Source organism: Mercenaria mercenaria, chromosome 7 (genome assembly GCF_021730395.1).
Source record: "Mercenaria mercenaria strain notata chromosome 7, MADL_Memer_1, whole genome shotgun sequence".
Lineage (NCBI taxonomy): Eukaryota > Metazoa > Mollusca > Bivalvia > Venerida > Veneridae > Mercenaria > Mercenaria mercenaria.
This window is the reverse complement of record NC_069367.1, coordinates 39942114-39967946: the sequence shown is the minus strand read 5'-3', so window position 1 is coordinate 39967946 and position 25833 is coordinate 39942114. Positions and strand designations below refer to the sequence as shown.

Sequence of the window (25833 nt, the reverse complement as noted above, 5' to 3'; positions counted from 1 at the left end):
GAAGTTTGTATCAAATAAAACCATAAATGAAGTCTCTATATGGCTGCAAAAGCCAGAAGAGCCAATTTTGGACCTTTAAGGGACCATAACTCTGGAACCCATGATGGAATCTGGCCAGTTGAAGAAAGGAAGTAAGATCTTGTACAAGTTGTGTGCAAGTTTGGTTAAAATCAAATCATAAATGAAGCTGCTATTGTACAGACAAGGTCAAAATAGCTAATTTTGGCCCTTTCAGGGGCCATCACTCTGGAACCCATTATGGGATCTGGCCGTTTCAAGAAAGAAACCGAGATCTTATGGTGACACAAGTTTTGTGCAAGTTTGATTAAATTCAAATCATAAATGAAGCTGCTATTGTGCAGACAAGGTCAAAATAGCTAATTTTGGCCCTTTCAGGGGCCATCACTCTGGAACCCATAATGGAATCTCGCCAGTTCAAGAAAGGAACCGAGATCTTATGGTGATACAAGTTGTGTGCAAGTTTGGTTAAAATAAAGTCATAAATAAAGCTGCTATTGTGCAGACAAGATCAAAATAGCTAATTCTTTGGCCATAACTCTGGAACCCATAATGGAATCTGGCCAGCTCAAGAAAGGAACCAAGATCTTAATATGGTGACACAAGTTGTGTGCCAGTTTGGTAAAAATCAAATCATAAACTAGAAAATGCTTTTGTAAAAAAGCGCATGTCTCCCCCAATGCAAAGTCCTATAGGCAAGAAGTCAATAGGTGTCAGGAGCGAAAGTCAAAGAGACACTGATGGTTGGCTGCACTAAGGATCATCTACTTGGCATGTCCAGTCATCCAGCTAAATTTCAACACTCTTAGCCTAGTGGTTCTCAAGTCACTGTTCAGGCTACTGTGACCTTGACCTTTGATCAAGTGACCTCAAAATAAATAGGGGTCATCTACTCTGCATGTCCAATCATCCTATTAAGTTTCAACATTGTAGGTCAAGTGGTTCTCAAGTTGTTTCCAAAAAATGATTTTACATGAACAGGCCACTGTGACCTTGACCTTTAATTGACTGACTCCAAAATCAATAGGGGGTCATCTACTCTGCATGTTCAATCATCCTATGAAGTTTCAACATTCTGGGTCAAGTGGTTCTCAAGTTATTGATCGGAACTGGTTATCAATGTTCAGGCCCCTGTGACCTTGACTTTAATGGAGTGACCCCAAAAACAATAGGGGTCATTTACTCTGTATGAACAATCATCCTATGAAGTTTCAACATTCTGGGTCAAGAGGTTCTCAAGTTATTGATTGGAAATGGTTTTCCATGTTCAGGCCCCTGTGGCCTTGACCTTTAACAGAGTGACTCCAAAATCGTTAGGGGTCTTCTACTCTACATGACCAATCATCCTATGAAGTTTCATCATTCTGGGTCAAGTGGTTCTAAAGTTACTGACCGGAAATGGTTTTCAATGTTCAGGCCCCTGTGGCCTTGACCTTTCACAGAGTGACCCCAAATTGTTAGGGAACATCTACTCTGCATGACCAATCATCCTCTTAAGTTTCAACATTCTGGGTCAAGTGGTTCTCAAGTTACTGACCGGAAATGGTTTTCAATGTTCAGGCCCCTGTGACCTTGACCTTTAATGGAGCGACCCGAAAATCGATAGGGGTCATCTACTTTGCATGTACAATCATCCTATGGAGTTTCAACATTCTGGGTCAAGTGGTTCTCCAGTTATTGATCGGAAATGGTTTTCAATGTTCAGGCCCCTGTGACCTTGACCTTTGACGGAGTGACCCCAAAATCAATAGGGGTCATCTACTCTTCATGACCAATCATCCTATGAAGTTTCAACATTCTGGGTCAAGTGGTTCTCTAGTTATTGATCGGAAATGGTTTTCAATGTTCAGGCCCCTGTGACCTTGACCTTTGATGGAGTGACCCCAAAATCAATAGGGGTCATCTACTCTTCATGACCAATCATCCTATGAAGTTTCAACATTCTGGGTCAAGTGGTTCTCTAGTTATTGATCGGAAATGGTTTTCAATGTTCAGGCCCCTGTGACCTTGACCTTTGACGGAGTGACCCCAAAAACAATAGGGGTCGTCTACTCCAGCAAAGTTTGAAGGTTCTAGGTCAAATGGTTCTCCAGTTATTGCTCGGAAATGAAGTGTGACGGACGGACGGACGGACGGACGGACGGATGGACGGCAGACAGACGGACGTACAGGGCAAAAACAATATGTCTCCTGGGGGAGACATAATAAAGCTGCTATTGTGCAGACAAGGTCAAAATAGCTAATTTTGGCCCTTTCAGGGCCCATAACTCTGAACCCAAAAAGGGATCTGGCCAGTTCAAGAAAGGAACCGTGATCGTATGGTGATACAAGTTGTGTGCAAGTTTGGTTAAAATAAAATCATAAATGAAACCACTATCGTGCAGACACGAAATTGTTGACCCACGGACTGACGACAGACGACGGAAGGGTGATCACAAAAGCTCATCTTGTCACTATGTGACAGGTGAGCTAAAAACTAATCCAAAGCAGAGAAACAAAACTGAGCATTATACTAATTCAAATAAAATTTATTTAATAAAATATGTCATTTGAAGTATTTCATGTGGAAATTTAAGCTTTTTCAATGGGCCATTTTGGTTCACCTTTTCTGAAGTTACAACTTTTATGTTACCCTGGTTTATCTGGCAGTGGCAAACAGAACTAATCACCTTAGTACCGATTCTTTTACAATACAAATCACAGAATACAGAAATATTTAATCGGCTGAATTTTAGAAAGTATATAGACACTTATCACAGTCATGTATATCTTTAACAGTGAAATATTCAAATAAGAATCAGCCTATGGAAATGATGAGTTTCATTATGTAGAATGTTTGGTGAAGCAAGTCATTGACTGTGTTTTAAGCAGTTTTCCACCTATTTAATATATTAGTCAGCCTGTTCCTTTACTAGCTTGTTCTCTACATATAAAGTATCAGATCACTGGAAGGCTAATCTTTTTTTTTTTTATTTTTGGTCAAAATGTCATCAAGAACATACCTTTGTTTGTTTGTTTGAAAGTTTATTTATAGTTGCCACCGGTAACACATACAGGCGACTCCTTAAGAAAACTGTAAGTAATATTAATGGAATGATAGTGCACGATACAAAAGACGCTCAAACTCCAGAAGCTTCCCTGGTTCTTTAGCATGTCAGGTGTAAAGCATCCATACAAGGAATTCTTATCACAAAGGTAGTAATTTTCAGGTGGAGGTGTGGGGCCTTGAAGTCACAACCCCTGGTTTTGTAGTCAAACACTAGACCAATGTGTACCTTCTACCTAGGCACTAGGATGAACAAGAGCTGTCAACAGTCTTGTCAATTGAATGAATATTAAAGTCGAAAAAGGGGCATAATTTTTTAAAATTGCAAATCAGGGTTATGGAACCTGAACAATGCATATCAGCTCATGACAATGGACAACTGTGTGAGGTTTCAATCCATTCCCATTAGTGGGTACAGAGATACAAAATTACAGACAACAAGAGGGTCATGATGACCCTGGATCGTTCACCTGAGTAATATGAGCTACATGTTTCAAATGTCAAACTGATGATCAAAATTTCAAGGTTGTATCTTAAAAAACAGGGAAGTAGGTCAGTAGGTCAAGGTCACAGTCAAGTGACATCATATTACTTGGGGTCATCAGGTAATTATAATTAAACAGTCTTGGAAATAGGATCAGATGATTTTTTAAGTATTCTTTCCTATATAACACACATAATAGCTAAGTGACCCCAGGGCGGGGCCTCTTTTAACTCCAGGGGCATAATTTGAACAATTTTGATAGACCACTACTAGACAATGCATCATACCAAATATCAAAAGCCTAGGTCATATAGTTTCAGACAAGAAGATTTTTAAAGTTTTTTTCATATATAAGTCTATATAAAACTTTGGACCCCCAGGGCAGGGCCTCTTTTCACCCCAGGGGTACAATTGGAACGATATTGGTAGACGACTACTAGACAATGCATCATACCAAATATCAAAAGCCTAGGTCATATAGTTTCAGACAAGAAGATTTTTAAAGTTTTTTTCATACATAAGTCTATGTAAAACTTGGGACCCCCGGGGTAGGGTTATATTTGACCCTAGGGGAATAATTTGAACAATCTTGGTAGAGGACCACTAGATGATGCTACATACCAAATATCAAAGCCCTAGACTGTGTGGTTTTGTACAAGAAGATTTTCAAAGTTTTCCCTATGTAAGTCTATATAAACCATGTGACCCCTGGGGTGGTGCCATATTTGACCCTAGGAGGATAATTTGAACAATTTTGGTAGAGGACAACTAGATGATGCTACACACCAGATATCAAAGCCCTAGGCCCTGTGGTTTTGGACAAGAAGATTTTCAAAGTTTTCTCTATATAAGTCTATATAAACCATGTGACCCCCAGGGCGGAGCCATATTTGACCCTAGGGGGATAATTTGAACAATTTTGGTAGAGGACCACTAGATAATGCTTCACACCAGATATCAAAGTCCTAGGCCCTGTGGTTTTGGACAAGAAGATTTTTAAAGTTTTTCCTTTTGGTTGCCATGGCAACCAGAGTTCTGCATGGAATTCAATTCTTTGAACAATTTTGAAAGGGGGCCATCCAAGGATCATTCCTGTGAAGTTTGGTGTAATTCTGCCCAGTGGTTTTCAAGAAGATTTTTTTAGAAAATGTTGACGGACACACAACGGACGACGACACACGACGGACATTGAGCGGTCACAAAAGCTCACCATAAGCCTTTGGCTCAGGTGAGCTAAAAACTTGACCAAACACAGCCAAGTCGAAAAAGGAGCATAATTTTGTAAAAAAGCAAAATAGAGTTATGGAACCTGTGCAATGGAAGTCAGTTATTCACAGTGAATAAGTGTGTGAAGTTTAAATCCATTCACACAAATCGTTGCTTTGAATAGTCAAACTAAAAATTGAGTTTAGAAACCAGTCTCTGAATGATGTCTTGCCATTGGTCAATTTCAAGTTTGTGTTCAGAGACAACCAATAAGATGCAGCTAACCAAGATCCTATCTTATAAAACTGTGTTTGGAGACAAGCTTAAAAGATCAAGCATTTGATTAGTTGAATGTGAGCTCAATCTTGAAATCATCAAATGGCACAGTTCCATTTGGACACTGCTTCTCCAAGCTTGGCTTTGATACATAGACTGATCAAGTGGGACAGGAGATATGGTAAGGAATTTCAAATTCAGTAACAAGGCCTCCTATTATATAATGGTTAAAGTGGAACAGGTGTTCAAGAAAAAATAGAAATACCTGCAAAAATACAAACATAAATTTTTGCAGATATGCAAACTAGAATTTCTACAAATATGCAAATATAAACTTTTCTGCAGATATGCAAATATAAAATTCTCTGCATATATGCAAATGTAAATTTCTGCAGATATACAAATATATAAATCTGCAGATATACAAACTGAAGCTAGTATGAAGTATAAAATAGCAAGAAACTTAATACAGAATTCTATTTAATCATATTTTACCTGTTCAAAATAACTTACAACCTTTTTTCATATCAAAATGTTTATGTAACAGCGCATTTCAACACATTTAATATACTATAAATTTGTTGTTATAAATAAATGCTAAATAGAACTCTTTTATCATTTTGTTTTAATATTTTATTTACAACAACTAATGAATGAAAATATGAGCCGTGCTATGAGAAAACCAACATAGTGGGTTTGCGACCAGCATGGATCCAGACCAGCCTGCGCATCCGCGCAGTCTGGTCAGGATCCATGCTGTTCGCTAACAGTTTCTCCAATTCCAATAGGCTTTAAAAGCGAACAGCATGGATCCTGACCAGACTGCGCGGATGCGCAGGCTGGTCTGGATCCATGCTGGTCGCATACCCACTATGTTGGTTTTCTCATGGCACGGCTCATTTATTATCTCTCTTTTGAAAAACATAACAAATACATGAAGGCATGCTCCTCTGATTTTCAATGACTGTACTCAGAAAATTCAAACTCCGAGCTGAAGACGTTTGCATTTAATTTATTAGTTCTTGTTTTAAAATCCAGGAATAGGTTGACATTATACAATTATCAATTTTCATCAACCCTCGGCTCGGTGAATATAACTCTTTTGGGGTTGATAAATCCTGATATCAACCTATGAAAAAGTCAATAATTGTTTTATTACATGAATAAATGTATAGTCAGTCTTGTTATTACAATTGTATCTTTAATAAAGAAATAAGGAATAAATTTAGACCAAATCAGGTTGATATTGGTTTTCCAAGCACCTACTTCGATCTATTTTTATATCGTACTATTTATAACCCAAGATAAGTTGATATGATATGTACTCATTACTTTTAGAACCGTTTTCAGCCAATCAGAGAAACAATAGAATACAGTCATGTAATAATACTTTTTTATACACATGCATGTTCATTAGTCCAGCTAGTGACATAATTGTAAGTTTAAATTTCATTTCAATGTGTGCACAGGCCATCAGAGAAGGTAACTAGAGTCTTGGATTGGGACTTCATGTACATATAACAACCTTTAGAATAGCAACTATTTAAATTTTTACATGACATTTGTTCGACATTCATGAATTATTGCATAAAATCTTTCACATTTGAAATTTTAACAAATCTAATGATATTACCCACATCAAGAAGGTCATAATGACCTTATATCACTCACCTGTTAAACTTGGCCTTGGAATCATCAAGATAAACATTCTGACCAAGTTTCATGAAGATAGGGTCATAAAAGCGGCCTCTAGAGTGTTAACAAGCTTTCCCATTGATTTGAGTGGGTGACCTAGTTTTTGATTCCACATGACCAAATTTCGAATATAGCCAAGGGATCATCAAGATAAACTTTCAGGCCAAGTTTCATGAAGAAATGGCCATAAATGTGGCCACTAGGGTGTTAACAAGCTTTTCCTTTGATTTGACCTGGTGATTAGTTTTTGACCCCTTATGACCCAGTTTCGAACTTGGCCTATAAATCAAGATAAACATTCTGAAAGGGCCAAAATAGAAAATTTTGCCTGAACCCCTTTCGAAGGCAGTAACTCTAGAATCCATGATGGAATCTAGCTGGTTTTCGAAAAGAACCAAGATCTTACTGTGACTAAAGTTGTGTGTAAGTGTGATTAAAATTTAATGTAAAATGTCACTTCTAAGGTGTTAACATGGTAGAAATTAACAAATTCTGACTCTTTCAGGGTTCAATCAGAGGCCGTAACTCCAAAACTTATGACTGGATCTCATGGATTCATCATGGAATTCAAGATCTATTGTTGTTAAAGATATTTTGCAAGTTTGTATCTATATAGCTGCAAAAGCCAAAATAGCAAATTCTGGTCCTTCAAGGGGTCATAACTCTGGAACACATGGTTGGATCTGGCTAGTTTTCGAACGGAACTGACATATTATGCCAATACAAGTTGTGTGCAAGTTTGTTTAAAATCCATTGCAAAATGCAGTTTCTGTCATGTTCACAAGCCAAAAGAGCAAATTTTGGCCCTTTAAGGAGTCATAACTCTGGAACCCATGATGGGATCTGGCCAGTTTCGAAAAGAACCAAGATATTATGCCAATACAAGATGTGTGCAGGTTTGATTAAAATTGATTGCAAAATGTGGTCTCTATCATGTTCACAAGAAATTGTGAACAGACAACAGATGGACAAAGGGCAATCACAAAAGCTCACCTTGTCACTACATGACAGGTGAGCTAAAAATATGTATAAATTGACTTAAAATAAGTGATGAATAATTGATCAATGTAACAAACTGATTAACACAACACTAGCTTCCAGTAGTTATCCCCAGTTCCTCCAGGAAACTCTTTGGCTCCTCAGATTCCTGAAAAACAGGGTGAAAAAAGACAATAAATATCAATTAACATTTTATTTCACCATCCATATAAAACTGAACCAGTTGTGATTAGGACATTAAGTCGTTAAATAACAATGAATAAATATATTTATTTCATGAGTACATTTTAAAAATAATTTTATAACATTTTGATCTGTGTGCAGGACTGTTACACACTTTCAAAGTTCTACTCTCTTTATTTCTTTAGCATTACATATACATTTATAGACTGTAAATATAAATTTCTGACAAGATACTGCTCTAATGAAAAAGTTCAACTATAAACAAATCAGACAAAAAAGTATTACTTAGTTCAAATTCTTTAAAAGTTAACAAATCTGGATGCGTGTCCCTACGATACAGGTGGCCCTTCCATCCAACGGACCCCCTCATCGCCACTGTACATAGTTTCATGACTCAAGATGAAATATTTTTTAGATAACAGCAATATAAACTTTTAAACATTTCATCAATTCATGTGTATATTTAACCTATGGTCAAGTACCATAACTCATGTCTGGCTGAGTGAAATCCTAAAGAGAACACCAAGTGCATAGCAATCCTCTAATGTTTAATGACTCTAGGTTAAATACTTCTTAAGATATATTGACACAAACTTTTATGCCCTTAATGCCAATTTTTGACTTAGGCAAGGGCCATAACTCTAGTCTTGCAGAGGGAAATCCAAAACAAAACTCAGATGCTCAAATTCACATGCTTCAAATAATATTCCTACATGGTTTCATGACTCTAGGAAAATCTTTTTAAGATTAAATTTCCTGCTACATTCATAATAGTAATATTTAGTTAAACAATCTTGATAAAAGAGTCACAATTATTGTTCATGTGAAATTATTTTAAAATCATGCAATCTTCTAACAAGAACCCTTTTTTTCAAATTTCTGCAATAAAAATTTAGGTGAGTTACCATGCTCCTGGCATCCAGCCTTTTAAATGAATCAGAATAATTTGAACCATCTTTGAAATAAGGAATATAAAATGAACATTTCTGTGAAATTATTTTAAAATCTGCCCAGAATGGAAGGGTGAAGATAATTCTATTTTTAGCTATGACAGCTAATTCAGAATAATTTGAATCTTTATATGGGACTGCCAAACACTTATTTAAACAATCTTTGTACAGCGTCATTCAATGAATATATGTGTGAAATTATTTCTTAATCCAGTCATCAGTTTCTATGAAGAAGATTTTCTTCACAAGAGGTACATTTGCAGGTGGGAAACTTTACAGACAATACTCTCTGGTGGCCTTTTTTATCAATCTTAATACTTAAGGAACATTTCTATGACATTATTTTGAAATCTGGCCAGCAGTTTCTGAAAAGAAGTTTTGAAAGTCTTTCTTTTCCATTGCCATGGCAACCAGAGTTCAGTATGGAATAGATTCTTTTGAACAATTTAGGAGAGGACCATCCAACAAACATCCATGCTTAGTTTCATCAACTTCTCCCATAATTATGGTTTTAATAGATTTTGTTTGAAGAAACTGTTGACACTGATGGACTGACAGCAACAGCAGATTGTGCTCTAAGGTAAGCTAATTCAATAAACATCAAAAATTCAAATCTCCACAAAACAGCTGTTTTATATGAAACCATACAAGTTTATGTATGTAATTTTACATTAACATATTTTCTGTAACTTTGAAAGTAACAAAAATACACTCATTTGTTTCTAAATTTCATAGAGTTTATTCTCTCAATCACTATAGCAGGAACAACTACTTTTAAAATAACCTACCTGTTTTCCAGGAAGCAGATCAAGATAAAAAACATTTTCTTTCAATATGTAATCCCCACATATCATTCGTTATATTGTTCCCATACAGTCAAAGTATAAACACTTGTTGTAGTAAACAAGGCAAAGAACAGGTCCTGGCACTGTCTAATGACAGCAATCACAACTAACAAGAGCAATGCTTGACTATTCAACAACCTTGTCAATTTAATGAATATAAAAGTAAAAAAGGTGCATAATTTTGTATAAATGCTACACAGGGTTGATGAACCTGTACCGTCAGCTCATCATAGTGCCAGTAGACAAGTGTGTAAAGTTTCAATCCATTCCCATCAGTGTATACTGAGATACCAACTTACATACAAAAAGTTAACAAAAATTGCTAAGTCAAAAAAGAGGCATAATTTTGTAAACAAGCAAAATAGAGTTATGGAATTTGTGCAATGTAAATCAGTTTATAACAGTTAATAAGTGTGTGAAGTTTTATATTATTCCTACAAGTGGTTACCAAGATAACAGCTTACAAAAACTTAACCAAATTGGGACGCCGAAGAAAACACACAATCATAATAACACATGAACTGGTCCAACAGCTCCATCTATTTCTCGAAATAGCCGAGCTAAAAATACTAGCTTACAAAAAAGCTTTAAGAAAAAAAGTTTAGTTGAAAAGGGGCATATTTTGTAAACCACACATCTGTCAGATATGAAACCTGGCTCAAAATGGTCATTTCATGATATTGATGACTTATGATGGATGACCTTGAAAGCATTCATTATAACGGTGTCCTGAGAAAATTGCTTTAATGCTAAACTTTCATCAAAAAGGGGGCATAATCTTGCATAATCATTTTATTGTGAGGTCCACTCATAATACCATAGACATGTGTACAATTTGAAAACATTCTGACAAACACACTTTCATACAAAACTGCCACAAAATTTCTATGTTGAAAAGTCGCATAGTATTATATTAACTAATAAAAGTTATGTAACATGACCTGTGAGGCTATCTTATGATTCTAAAAACATGATTTATGAGTTTGAAAACATTTGGCTAAGTAGTTTTTGAGCAACCTGCTTACATGAAAAACGTTACTGGTTACATAAATTTCTTAGTTATAAAGGGGCATTATATGGGAAAAAAAAAAGACAAGAGTTATGTAACTTCATGTGAGATCATTCAAGATGCTGAAGAAACAAGACTTAAAATTAGTGTCATTCGACAGCATTTTGCCAAGTAGTTTTAGAGAAAACTGTTTACATACAAAACATCTGTGACACTGACATACTGATTCCAGTCCAGAAGGGTAACAAATAAAACTCTCGTAATAGTCATATCTGATAAATTTCAAACAATTTATCTAAACTTATAGCTGGCGCCTACACGGAAATTAGTATTTCATCGCATACTAGTAACCTAATTCTGACCTAAAGACAAGATTTTCATGCCTAAATGTGCTAGTAATTACTAATGTTTGTGATATTCATATTTACCTTTAAAAGTTTGTGTAATTTTCACCTTTACCTCTTAAGTCCAATAGTCTTTCTATTTACCATTATTAGTTTATATTAATTTATTTTATGTCAAATGTGAAACAAGTTCTACAACTTATATTTATTACTCTTGACATCTTGTTCCAGATGAAATCCACTGTCACGAGGGTATGAGAGAATAGCGGTTTCCCTTTTAATGCTGAGAGCCAAGAAGGGAGCAACTGGTATCATTTTTCACGTCTTTGGTATGATGTGGCCTGGGAGCGAACCAACGACCTCTCGCACTCAAAGCAGACACCCTATCACTACGCTATCGAGGCAGTTTACTGTTAAGCATGTGCATTTTCTTTATTTTTTGGTAATAAGCTCATTATTTAGCCATTGTGAAGAAATAATATATCTGGATAAAAATCTGTCTTAATTTATGCGATTAATATATTCTCTCTGTCCCTGTGTCACAATAACAAATACTTTTTTTTATTTTATTTTGAATAGCACAATATATAACAATGTTATTTAGAAGCCTGCACATTAAGTATAGTTAAAGTCTATTACAGTATGTCATGGCAGTAAATGTTCTCTTCAACTTAAATAACTATGAATTATGTAGTACAAATTTTAACTGGAAAAATTAATATTGGCTCTAACACAGATTCTAATGAAAAAAAAAACATATTACATGAATTAACCACACCCAAGTGTGATGTCACATTGCTGCCGAGGAAACAGAAGGTACATAACTGATATACAATGGTACATAAATAGCACAAAATGTTAAATACTTATTAATAAACAGACCTCATTTCTAAATCTTGCTTTATAGGCTTTAAGACAATGATCAGTTACAATGAGTTTTTTTTATTCTTGTTTTTTTTTTATCCTGGCACACAGTTAATACTACATGAGCAAGAATAAAACACAATGACACATATACTTAAAAAAAGTTTTTCTTTTTTTCATGAACATTCTCCAGCTCTCAAAAATATTACCCCACACATTTTAAAACTTAAAACAACACCAGATAATTAGTTCTTAAATGTTCTTTTATAAGTATTTTAATCTTCCGTCACAGTTTTCTACAGCTAAGCTGGGAGATTTTTTGCAAGCCAGTGTTAGTAGGGTGGGTGGGGTAACAATCCAACATGCACAATCTTCAGCCAAGACCATGGTCCTCAAAAAACCCTTGCGGTGTCTCCTCCTGTAAAGACAAGGCATGGCAATTCAAATATCTGGTTATATCAGTCCCTGTCCATGGCTAGTATTATACTGTACAAGACAAACTAAGGGCTGATCACAAAGCAATAGTAACCCCTTCTTCATTCACATGCATCAATAACAGTTTTGTGATCAACCCTTTAACTGCAGAACCCTGAAACATGCTTTGATTTTAGACTTAGTCATTTGTTTACAGTCCAAAACTTGTTACAACAGACAAATCATATGGCACAGAAGATATTTATCATATTTCTGTGTCTGTATATAGTTGTACATTTTGTCCAACAGGAATTTAATCTACAGTATGCTGTATGTTTCAGGCTTTTGTACAAAATACCCAGTACTTGCTATTATAAATGTCTACTTGCAATACATACAATCTACTCAGCTTCAATTTATTATGTCCCCGTATCCAGCCCCAAGGACTTTTTTATAGTGTTCTATCATGAGAAAGACTGCAATTTATTTTCTGCTTGGTAAGATCAGATTGAAATCAGGTAACTATTTAAAGTTAACCATGTTTTTTCTAAGCACGGCTAGTGCAGTTTAGGGACAGTTCTAAGTCCCCAGAGTGCAGAAACTGTTGTGCTTAGCAAAGTGAAGTGATACACATATAAAATTCTGCTGCATACAATGTCATGCCAGGTAAGTAGTCCCGTTACCAATAAATTGATATTTATGGTAGTTCTGCACAGTTCAGATATAAATTTTTTCTGCAATGTTAGAATTTGATTAAACCCTGATTTTCCAAAACAATATATTAAGAAAATTCGGCAAATAAAAAAGATAGGGTGGTGTGCTTGATTTTTTGCTAGACTGATTTGAAAAATTATGACTCCATACAAGTTGTCATTATTGAAGTCTATGGGAAAATCACAGTTCTGATGACATTTTTGCACATAATTTCTTTTTTACAATGTAGATTTTAATGAAACTTCTCACAGTCGTAAATAAGTATATGGCCTATACTATGGTGAAATAAAATGTATAGGTCCGTGTGCTTGTTTCTGAGATACTTGCCCATGACTAAAGCGATCCGCGCATTTAAAGCTAATTTTATGACATTTTTGAAATTATTTAACGTCTCACATGTAATAATTCATATTTTTACTTTAGAAAGATAGTAACGGTGTCGTTGCTATAAATGTACTCACCAGTTGCCATTACTTCATAAAATGTTTTTCATTTCCATAAGCCGAATCCAGGCTTTATTCTACATTTTCCGGATAAAGACGTTACGCCATCACGTCCTATTTATCAAACGTGCAGAACTACCTTAAGATTCCAATGTGAAAAATTGGGGCTATGACTTTTTTTTGGTTTTTGGTTTAGTGCTGCTTTTCAACAATCAGATATGTAACTACAGGCAGTAAACCTGTACAGTGTTTCTAGATTCTGTTTTCTGTACCAGTGTTAACCTCACTGTTCCCTGCAATTGTAGTAACTTCCAACTTCTCCACATAAATCAGAGATGGGGGATGATGATTTTAGACATAATGACTATCCTATCAAATTGTCATGCAGACCAATCTTACAACCCCACAATACACAGATCTGCACTCTACCTATTGAGCTAAGCAGACCAGCTAGGGTTGTGATAGACTGTTATAATCTAGCAAGGAGAATGGTTTACAAATGAAAATATAGAAATTGCTTTGCCTGAGCTAAAATTTGAATAAAGTTGTATCTTTGCTGTAAAATATTACATGCACTTGATAGTATTATATTTTTTTATACTGTATTACCATGATTCATTAATTGTTAATGCTAATTAAGACCTAATTATGCTTTTTCTTTGTTGCTTTTGTTGGGTTTAATGTTATGCCAACATTATTGTAAGTAATATGGTGACCTTCTAGCTTTCGCTGGTAAGGAAGACCCCAGGTGCCCCTCCAGGCATTATTTCATAAAGGGCAGGCACCTGGGTAGAGCCACTGTCCTCCCATGAGCAAGCTGGATGGCTTCCTCACATGAAGAACTCTACAGACCACTCACATAGGTGACAGGCAAGTGGTTTGAAGTTAGCGACAAATTACACTCTTTTCTTTGTTTATGCTTTAAAATTCAAATTATGGGTCATTTCTACCAGACTCATTCCTACATGACTCTAGGACAACTTTAGCTTAAGTCAGTAATGGGTATAAATACCAACATGTATTAACTTCAAATGACTTCAGGAGAATATTCCAATCCCCAAAATAAACCAGTAAGACAGATCATGCAATATTATCATTTCTACAATTCGCCAGTACAAGCTTTCCTAAGGTTACATGCAAACTTAGATATAATATAGGAGGTGGGGGCAGTGTTTTACATACCACAGTCTGAATTATTCATTGGTGTTCATGCATCATTCAAAATGCTGAACACTGGATATAACTTTAATTATGGTTTTAAGTGACTAAGGCACACGTTAAGGCAGATAAGGAAGCATGCTTGAAAATGGTGTTCCTGAAATGTTTACGCAGAGAACTTTTCTGATTGGTCAATTTTTACCGTCATTTACATGCCATCATAAATCTGGCGTCTAAACAGGTCATGCTGAAAACAAGCAGTTTGTTCTTAATGTAACATAATTTTGTCAGGGAATAAAGCATACTATATAACATGAATGTTTCATGTAATTCATGCATTGGTTGAAAACCCGCATTATTAAGTAATGCCCTAATTGTCATTCCTGCAATTCATTGGTCAAATTGTTTTCAGGGACATCTCTGATCAAGAAATATAAGTACAATAGTGTTTTCAAATGCAAATAGGTAAGTTCCCTAGCTCTTAAATCTTATATTATCTGCAAATATTTTACTGGTACTTTTTATATATACATGGATAACTATGAAGATTATGTATTGGTTTGACTTTATCATAGTCAAATTGGTTCCATGTTATGATTACATCATTTTTATAGCTGCATGAAGATCCTTTCCTGTCTGATTTTCACTGTCTTGTTCATTAGCTACTTCAAATATGAGGTCCATGACATCTGGAGAACTCTGGACTGGTCAAAGTCAGTGATTATTTAAAGCCAAAAATATGAACATTTTAAAAATCTCTGGTGAGCAACTTCCAAATGTAGCATATATCTCAAATCTTAATGAAAGTGTTGCATTCAAAACTGTTGTAGGGGTCCTAGAAGAATTAAAAACTACATATATAGTGTCTGCATGCTTTACCAATATTCATAGAAGTGTGAAAATATACTAGTAAAGAGCATGCATGCATGTAGTTGAATCCAAGCTACCAGTATACAATGTGTAGGTACAAACTAAATTTGATAGCATCTAAGAGAGAGATGATTTATGCTTGAAATGTGTCCACTAAGGCCACAGATACCCCCACTACATAGGCAAAAGATACCACCCCCCACCTAAAATTTCTTCATACTGAAGTGTGAGACCTGTGAACAATGACACTTTGAAAATAGAACATGTAGACTAAATTACAAATGAGCACACATATTTCTTTAATCTTCAATACTTATCTTAGATTAAATGTTATATCGCCTTGTTACGGTACAAAATCATATGACCTTTGATTCCTAAGTGTGACCTTTACCTCGAAGCAAGCCATCCAAAACATGTGCTCTGCATGTCATCTCAATTTGGTGAATATCTGTGTCAGTTTTTTCGAAATCCTTCAAGGGGTTCAAGAATTACAGAGCAGACACGAAATTGCTAGCAGACGTACAGACGGACACAGGCATCTTAACATAATACGTTCCTCCTGGCGTACAAAAATTAGAAAGGAAAAATGAACTGAAATCATTGGACCTCTAAGTGTGATCTTGATTTTGAGATACAGCTTGGAATTTTGCATGTGACACGTCAACTTCATTTAATGGTTATCTGCATAAAGTTATCTCAAAATCTGACAATGCATAATATGGTTATGGGTCAGACATAATTTGTGCATATACAAACATATACAAGCATGAACACATGCACACAACAACAAGAGTAACACTTTATGCTCCCCCATTTTTAACGGCGGAGACATGAAAACAGAATGTCCATAAAATTTCTATCTAAATGGGCAGAACTAACTTTAGTATTGCAGAACAGCTATCAAGTGTAAGCAAAAGATCATAACCAGTAAATAAATTAAAGAAGTTTTAATTTAACTTCTGTAAGCACTGCTCTCCGTAGGCAGTAACTTTATTACATACCGTATAACTCCGTATTAACGCCCCCCCACCCACGTTTTTTGGGGAAAATAAAAAAATCTTACCTTCAAAAATTGGTCCTAGATCCAACACAATAACATCCAGATAATAACAATTCCATAGATCTAACAATACAAATGAATTTCAAAAAAAAAACACACTTTATTAACACAAACTTTTAAACACGTCAACAGGCATGGCACAAATAAATCTACTGTGTGTATTAAAGTACTGAATATGCCACGCTATAAACGCTACAGTATTGATCGAATTTAACTCGGATGATGTCACTCAGCGCGCGACTTTACACAGATTCCCAGTACGATTACGTATCGGGTTATGTCAGTGCATGAATTGGGATGAATAGGGGGGCGTTTATACGAGTTACTGACATTGTTCGGATCAAATTTTCGTAAAATGCATCGCCCCCGGGGGCGTTTAAACGGGGTTATACGGTATGTGGTTTTTTCCCCTAAATTTTGACTCAAATCCCTAAAGGTTACAAAAAGCCATGTGCTCATGTGAATTACTTAAATGACTGATCAATGCTGAAATAGCATAACATCTATATATAGAAAATATAATCACATGGTTTATAATATGGACAGTATCTCTTCACAATTCATCTTGATTATATCTATTACAAATTTTCCTTTTCAAATTTACAGTTAGTTTATAGAAGAAATATTTATTTGAATGATATTATTTAGTTCTGCCCATTCAAATTAGGGTATCCAGTCCATAAATAGGTAAAATTCCGATACCCGGTGACCCCATGTTTTTTTTGGTTTAATTTGAAAGAGGTGTGTCTGCTGAACAAGAATTAGTAAATAAGATGACCATAAACAATATGAATGAATCACTACAGTCATGTTTTTTGACTGCAAAATGATCAATCTTTCACTGTAATAACTGGACTTCTGTTGAAGTATCATCGAAAATCATAAAGTAAAAAAATAAAAAATTCCGTAACATATTTTTTCATGTAATTTATATTTTCTTTTTAAGTAGACAATAGACTTTCAAACAATACCAAAATTATTTGAGCTTACCAGGCATCAATATTTCATATAATTTCTTATAATAACAGCACTGTTATTCAGAACTTGCTTATTTGTGGATCGGATACCTTAAATAAAGTGAATAATTCCAGAGAATTAAAAAATGAAAATTGGTACCCACTAAGATAAAACATCCCCAAGTCAGCACCTTAAGCCAGTGAACTGCTATGTTAGACCATATTCTGTAAGAGCAGTTTCTAAAGCTTCCTCCTTCAAAATAAAGTAAACAAACTCTTACAGGCTGCACAAACTGATCTGTCTTAGATTTAAAAAAAAAAAAAAAAAACTCTTACAGGTTGAACAAACTGATCTGTCTTAGCTTAACAAATTCTAACCCCCTATTATGAGTATGCCACAAACTGATTTGCCACAATTTTGAAATGAAAATGAGTTTTGACATTCAGGTAACTGTTATGTGAGCTAACAGTTCCAAAAACTTTTGCAATAATTCATTCAAGGCTAGCTGCCACTGGAACAGTTCTACCTATTGACAATTAATTTGTACACATTTGGAATAAAATCAAATAATGTAACAAGAGCACCGCCTTGCGGGTGCTGACGCTCATCTGATTTTTTTTTGTGTAATAGAAATATTGTCCTACCCATGATTTTCTAAGTCTAAAAAGGGCCATCATTCTTGCAAAAAGCAGGATAGAGTTATGTTTCTTGATGTACAGTGTCCACTTATGATGGTGAAAAACTGTTGCAAGTTTTAAAGCAATAGCTTTGATAGTTTATGAGAAAAGTTGACTTAAACATAATACTCAACCAAGAAAATGATTTTCTAAGTCCAAAAGGGGCAATAATTATTGCAAAAAGCAAGATGGAGTTATGTTGCTTGCTGTACAGGGTCAGCTTATGATGGTGAACAAGTGATGCAAGTTTCAAAGCAATAGCTTTGATAGTTTAAGAGAAAAAGTTGACCTAAACATAAAACTTAACCAAGAAATCTGATATTTTCTAAGTCCAAAAGGGGCCATAAATCTTGCAAAAAGCAGGACGGGGTTATGTTTCTTGCTGTACAGGGTCAACTTATGATGGTGAACAAGTGTTGCAAGTTTTAAAGCAATAGCTTTGATAGTTTAGGATAAAAGCTGACCTAAACATAAAACTTAACCAAGAAAACTGATTTTCTAAGTCCAAAAGGGGGAATAAATCCTGCAAAAAGCAAGATGGAGTTATGTTTCTTGATGTACAGGGTCAGCTTATGATGGTGAACAAGTATTCCAAGTTTCAAAGCAATAGCTTTGATAGTTTAGGAGAAAAGTTGACCTAAACATAAAACTTAACCAAGAAATCTGATATTTTCTAAGTACAAAAGGGGCCATAAATCTTGCAAAAAGCAAGATGGAGTTATGTTTCTTGCTATACAGGGTCAGCTTATGATGGTGAACAAGTATTCCAAGTTTCAAAGCAATAGCTTTGATAGTTTAGGAGAAAAGCTGACCTAAACATAAAACTTAACCAGGCAACGCCGACGCAGACGCCGACGCCGACGCCGACAACCGCTCAAGTGATGACAATAACTCATCATTTTTTTTCAAAAAATCAGATGAGCTAAAAATAATGACAGATTAAATAATGTGGAATCAAATTAGCTTAGGAAGAGTGATATTTTAGTGTTTGATTGAAATAAAACACATTTGATTGATCAAAGTTAAGTGCTGCTCCTCGGACTACTGTTTTCAGCTAATTTCCCAGTTTAAAAGCTGCATATAACACAATACGTAATTTGGTATGTTCACTGCTGTCAGGTAAGGTTTTGTGTTAATCACAGATGAATATTTGCATAATTGGATTTCGCACACATGCATACACAGCTGGTAATAATATGTGGAGATTTAAGTACAAGACAAACACAGAGATATTATGCAACTGGCAATAAAATGTGGATGTATTTATTTATTTTGTTGGGTTTAGCATGGCACCAACACAATTATTGGTCATATGGCGACTTTCCAGCTTTGATGGAACAGGAAGACCCCACATTATTTCATTACAAGTGGGTACCTGGGTAGAACCACTGACCTTCTGTAAGTTTTAAGTCAGCTGGATGGCTTCCTCACATGAAGAACCCACACCGATGAGGGGCAAGTGATTTGAAGTCAGCGCCCTTAACCACTCGGCCACGGAGGCCCCCCAAAATGTGGATGTAAACAACTGTAACAGCACATGGCTTTACATGTAACAGTGTGCACAAATGGCTAACACATGGGAATTAATGAAACTGAAATACAACATGGATAGTGTGTGATACGAGCAAATTACAGATCAATTTGTGCAGCCCTTAGCCATCATTTAAACAAACTACAGCCAAACCATATAATTAATGTAGCTTTTAAACTAAACTGTTTTTGCAAATTAAACAATAGCCTAAGAACAACTGACTACTTGAAAATGAACTATAACTTAACGTTCCATTAATAAATTTAATTTGAATCGGCTAAAACAAGTGACTGTTTTGAGATACACTAAATACAAAAAAAGACTAAATTGTTGTTTTTTTATAATAAGCTAGAAAATGTCATTGACCATGATAAAGAAGTCATGCCAGGTAATAGTTAGCTGGCTGTTTAACAGGTGTCATTTAAGTCAAAACCTACCTTAAGCCAGCAAGATTTTTGAAGATTACTAAAAGTACTTCAAACATACTATTTTATTGTCTAAAACAGCTAAAAGATGCATAGAAGAGGCATATATATTTAAAAACCTTCTCCACAGACTAAAACAAAAATAATCAATAAATTGTCAGCTCAGCCTAAAAAGTGGATAACTGTGTTTACATGAAGAAGCCCCTATCTCCTTTTTGTGCTGAGGTGGTGAAATATGCTAACACAAAGAGCTTATCTTGCTGACCTCAGAACTACTTCTTAGTTATGTCCAGATCAAACATTCTTGTAACATTAATTATGCCTTAAAGACAGTCAAAGCTTTAAAATTCCTTCATGAAGTGATAAATTACTCTCAAAAATGTTTTCTTTTCTAATGCATGCAATTGTCATGACTGGACAGAAGCTATTTCAAACAAGGCTACCATCAATATTTTTTTCTGCTATCACTGCATTTCTATATTGCCATCACTTCATTCCGATATTGCCATCACTACATTCCAATATTATGCCATCACTACATTCCAACACTGCATTCTGATATTGCCATCACTGCATTCTGATATTGCCATCACTGCATTCCTATATTGCCATCACTACATTCAAATATTGCCATCACTACATTCCAATATTGCTATCACTGCATTCCTATATTGCCATCACTGCATTCCAATATTGCCATCACTGCATTCTGATATTGCCATCACTACATTCCAATACTGCCATCACTGCATTCCGATATTGCCATCATTTAAACAGAATGAGATGCTTATTACATGCTTGTGCAAGCCTTTCCTGTGTATATTGAATTTCAGCAACCATTTTTTTCCTTTAATATGTTTAATGCAAAATACAACTACTAGTATATGATCACAAAAATGAACAGCATAAATCTTAAGTAATGCATGCATCATAGTAACTCCATTAAATCACAGCTATCTTGAAACAACCACAATGAAAAACTATGTCTGATTATAATAAGCCAAATCCAGCATTACATGTACATGTGAGGAGCTTTAGAAACTACTAGACCATGACAACCAGTCTTTAAATATGGGTAGTGGGTGCTGGCTAAGGAAGGCTTTAACTTGTGCTCTATACTGTCATTGACTCAGCCCAAAATGTGGATACACTGTAATTGCTTCTTTATGCCAAAGCAAATATCCACTTTTTGTGGTGAGATGAGGAATTATATCATATGAAATAAATCCTTTGTATATATTTATCTGTCAGTCTAGTATTTCATATTGAAAACAAAATACACTAACATACACATACCAGTATAATTCATACATTATCAAAATAATTTAAAGCAAGTTGTTCGCAAATGGATCAGCAATATCCTAATAAAATTACTCAACTGAAGTATACAAAATGACATCATGTCATTAAAATGTGATGCAGGAAAAGGTGCAGAAGCTGTGCAGAATTTTGTTTTATTTGTGACACAACAAAATGTTACAACACTTTCAAGACATTTTAAAATAGCTGGTTTTAAAATATGAGTATTTCTCAAATACATGTAAGTTAATTATTAAATTCCACATCAAAAAAATGTGTGTCTTCATAAATTCAGGATAATTTCATTTTCAAAATAATTCTGTAAATAACTTACTTTAAATTTTAGCTTTTATATGATTTATCCACATCACCATGCAATATACACATATGTTCAAGCTCACCAGTGACCAGTAAATATTGTAGTGTTAAAAAGGATTAGACAGTAATCAGAAAATTGTTATTCGTCTCCTGTGCCAGTCACGCAAATATCACCTTTTTATTCACCTATTATATAACAGTATCTTTCTTGACATTTTCTTAATAAAGTGAACAAATGAGTATGCAATACTCAAGTACATAGTCTCACTTGAGTAATTCAAGTTATTCCAGCTTTTTTTTCATATATTTTTTAACATTTAGGATAACTCCAGCTTTGAGCCATCAGCATTTTAATAAAAAAATAGTTTCTATAACACATAGCATTTTATTTTTTTAAGGCATTGAAAGCAGCCAACAAATATGTTCTTATCATAAATACACAACATCAAAACCAGACTAAATTTCTACTGTCATCTTGACTGGCTCACAATATTGCACACAGTCCAACCCAAATCTTAGAATTTTCAAGCAAGTTCCTACAACTTGCATGTGAAAGTTAAATGATGGCAATTACCAGAAGATATGATTATGAGGTAAAATAAGCACTGTTATAGAATAAATGAATGAAGCAAATGAGCTGGGCCATGAGAAAACCAACATGGTGGCTTTGCGACCAGCATGGATCCAGACCAGCCTGCGCATCCGCGCAGTCTGGTCAGGATCCATGCTGTTCGCTATTGGTATAGGCTTTGAAAGCGAACAGCATGGATCCTGACCAGACTGCGCGGATGCAAAGCTACTATGTTGGTTTTCTCATGGCGCAGCTCAAATTGATTTTGAAGCAATCAATCAGAGCCTTACATTAGGTATAACACTGAATATCCTGCAGTTAAAAAAAAACAAGAACTTTCATCAATTAACAAACCTGACGATCACTTACCAGTGCTCAATTTATTCATCAGATCACTTTCCTTATATTCTTGTATAAGTATTATGTCAACAAATTACAAAGACCATTTTTCCCTCATTTTTATTAAGATAGTACACAGTTCTTAGCTATATTTCAAAAGACAATGACCCAGATTAAAGACAAGCAAGACAGTCCTTGCCCTGCAGGACACTGAACTCGCAGTATATGGTTTTACTATCATAAGAAGGGATGGTAATTTTTTTTTGTTATTATCTATTTTACAATTTTTCATATAATTCGTATTACATTGTATTAATTTTGAAAAGTTTTTCATTATATGAAGTACAATGGATAGAAATCTGCTCTCAGATAAGCAAACAAGTTTCTGAATTTCTTATACATAGCTTGTAAATAGTGGATCTCGAAAATTCTTTTTCATTTCCCCCCCCACCTCCACTATATTATGTTTTAGGGTATGTATGTGATACATATTTATTGTATATTACGTAGATTTGAGTAACTGTACGTGTATACAAAAGAAGCGTATGCATGCAATTATCTTTATTACACAAAACCGGTAATTCATTTACATGTATGTATAAATTCTTGTTTATACTGATAGGAAAAAAACTAACAGATACTGTTTTCATCTTGTTCCTGTAGGTTTGGGAAAAAAAAGTTCAATTCATGTAAAATCTTCAAAAAATTACAATTTTGCTGATTGCTGGAGTATTAATGCATTTTTTTCTTCACCAAAACTTTTAAGCGAATACTTTTTGCAATTTATTATGCAGAACATGATACCATACAAATAGACAAATTTATTACTGCTAAGGTACGCATTCCGAAGGCGACAGATAATGCTAAAATTGAGTATAAAATACACATATGATATACTTTTAACCCAACAGTGCAGTGTAAAGTATGAGTGGGCTATGATCTGTTTGCCTACCTCTTGTAATAAATCTTGAGCTGCTATAGCCTTGAGTACGTTCTTCTTGCTGGTCTCCTGAACCTCCCCGCCAAGTAACAGTTCATCTAACATGAAGTAAGCTTTCTCAAAATTGAAAATAATGTCTAGTTCACATACCTGTCAAAAACACAATATGTTTTAGTTTCAATAGTATGCATGATACTGTAACAATCAAGTACAGTTAGTATTATATAATTTGATTAGTATTATATAGTATAGTTAGCACACACCTATATCTCCTGCACTTTTTTGGTCTTCTCTTTGAGGGTTTTGTTTTTGGTACTGTGGAATCTTAAGTCACTATGACACAGTTTAATTCATAAAATGGTGGAGAAGACCCCAGGTCAGGTGTCCTTCATGGTATAACTTCCGGTACAGCCAGGCATCTCAGTAGAACCACCAACCTTCTACAAGTCTGGATCCAAAGTTTCCTGTCATGATGACATTGGCAGGCCTTAACCCAAAAGAGGTGAAGGGACATGAATGGTTAGAAGTCATCGGCCCATTATTGGGCTCCTTGTTTTGTTGTTTTTACCTTTGGTAAATGTAATAAATTTGAGTATCCCAAAGGATTTCCATTTATTGATATTTGGGATTGTACTTATGTGACACTCCCTTTTATTTACATCATCAACAAGTTAGCACATTCTAGATAAATTTCACATTTTTCTGAGAACTGTCTAAAAATGTCAAAAGGTCAGTTCAGAATTCCAAACGGTCACAATATATATGCACATTACTGAATATCACTTTTGACTTTTAACAAACTCCTTTTATTGAGCAAACTAACTGTCATTTTTTTCAATTCAAGCTAATTAAAAGGCCATAAATCCAGAGCAATGAAGAAAATCTAGATGGTTTTCAAACTTGACCAAGAAAGCATGCCCATAATTTAAACTTTCTAAGTTTGGCGAACAATAGATAGGAACTGCTTACAATATTAGGTGGAAATTGTCAATTTACATAATTTTAATTAAATCAAGGGCTATTACTAAGAAGTGACTGGGAGTACTGGCTGTTTATTGAACTCTGCTGAGATATTTATGTCATAATGTGGCCAAGTTGTGACATGGTAAAACATCATTAAGAGTGAAACGACATTTCAAACTTAGGATCAGCTAGGCAGTAACTCCAGAGCCACTGGGACAATCCAGCTGGTTATCAAACCTGGCAAACATATTATGCCCTTAAACATTGTTACCCAGCTTGACAGGCTTGATATGAATTGCTCAAGTTAGACAGCTGACAATGTCAATTCTCACAATTTTGAGTAGAAATCTATCAAATCAAGAAAGACTGGGAGGATCCAGCTGGTTATTGAACACAGTAGAAATATTACGTCCATAATTATTGTGACCAAGTTTAATGAAAAATTTGATAATTATCAATATCTTAGAAAAGCTTGCTAATATAACGACAAAATGGGAAGCCTTAAAAACAGTACAGCAAAGATTAAAAACTTCACATACCATAAGTTGCAGAAGACATAGCAGCTTATGGTAAAAGTAAAAGCAGTGTATTACATAAACAAGCCTTTTTACTCACACTTCCAAAGTATTTATCCAGTAGTTCTACATATCTATGGATGATTTCCAAGGTAAGTAACTCATTGTCTTCGTGTTCAATAGCACAGCAAAAATACAGACTTGCATATCTGTAAAAAAAACAAAAACAACAATGACACAAAATGGGTAAAAGATACACATCTATGTTTTGCTTGAGTTTGTTGTCTTTATTCTCATACTAAGTACTGGCTCTCCACCTATAATTAACAGAACAAGACATTTTATTCAGGTTTTACACATTTAATACATCTCACATCAAAACTATGTTTAAAAAGAAATTATTGAGGAAGCTTATTACACAAAATTTGTACAGTCTCAGGAGTTATCTCCTATGAAAAAAAGCTTAGGGTCTGCAGATCACAGACTAGTATGCTTGTACATATTCATAAGCTTTAGTAAATATCAAATGAGCAAATATTTGCATATTCTAAGTACATAAACATTGGACAGCTTTTTACAGTCCAAGTTAAAGGTATCCTTTGGCTTACAATCTTTCACTAATATATTTCATATTTAGATATTTACTTAAATTTATGTAGAAAACCTTCATCAAATATAATTACTTAACTTCACTAAATATATAAATTAATTGTGCATGTA

The 25833-nt window shown here is 34.8% G+C and overlaps 1 protein-coding gene across 8 annotated transcripts in view; it reads right to left on the bottom strand.

The window, feature by feature from the left end:
- Nucleotides 1–6313: 6313 nt before the first annotated feature.
- The window catches only part of LOC123555455 (AP-1 complex subunit sigma-2), a 41868-nt gene continuing 22348 nt past the window's right edge, over nt 6314–25833 (bottom strand). Inside the window, exons 3-6 of one of the 8 annotated variants that reach the window (XM_053548179.1) lie at nt 25214–25322; nt 23648–23785; nt 23331–23352; nt 6314–7872 (exon numbers count right to left, since the gene is read on the bottom strand). In XM_053548179.1, coding sequence (XP_053404154.1) covers nt 7871–7872; nt 23331–23352; nt 23648–23785; nt 25214–25322 — 271 coding nt within the window. In that variant the 3' untranslated portion in view covers nt 6314–7870. Of the gene's footprint in view, nt 7873–11607; nt 12338–17698; nt 17788–22646; nt 22669–23330; nt 23353–23647; nt 23786–25213; nt 25323–25833 lie in introns of those variants that run through there. The other 7 variants (XM_053548181.1, XM_053548177.1, XM_053548178.1 and 4 more) reach the window with 7 other exon arrangements.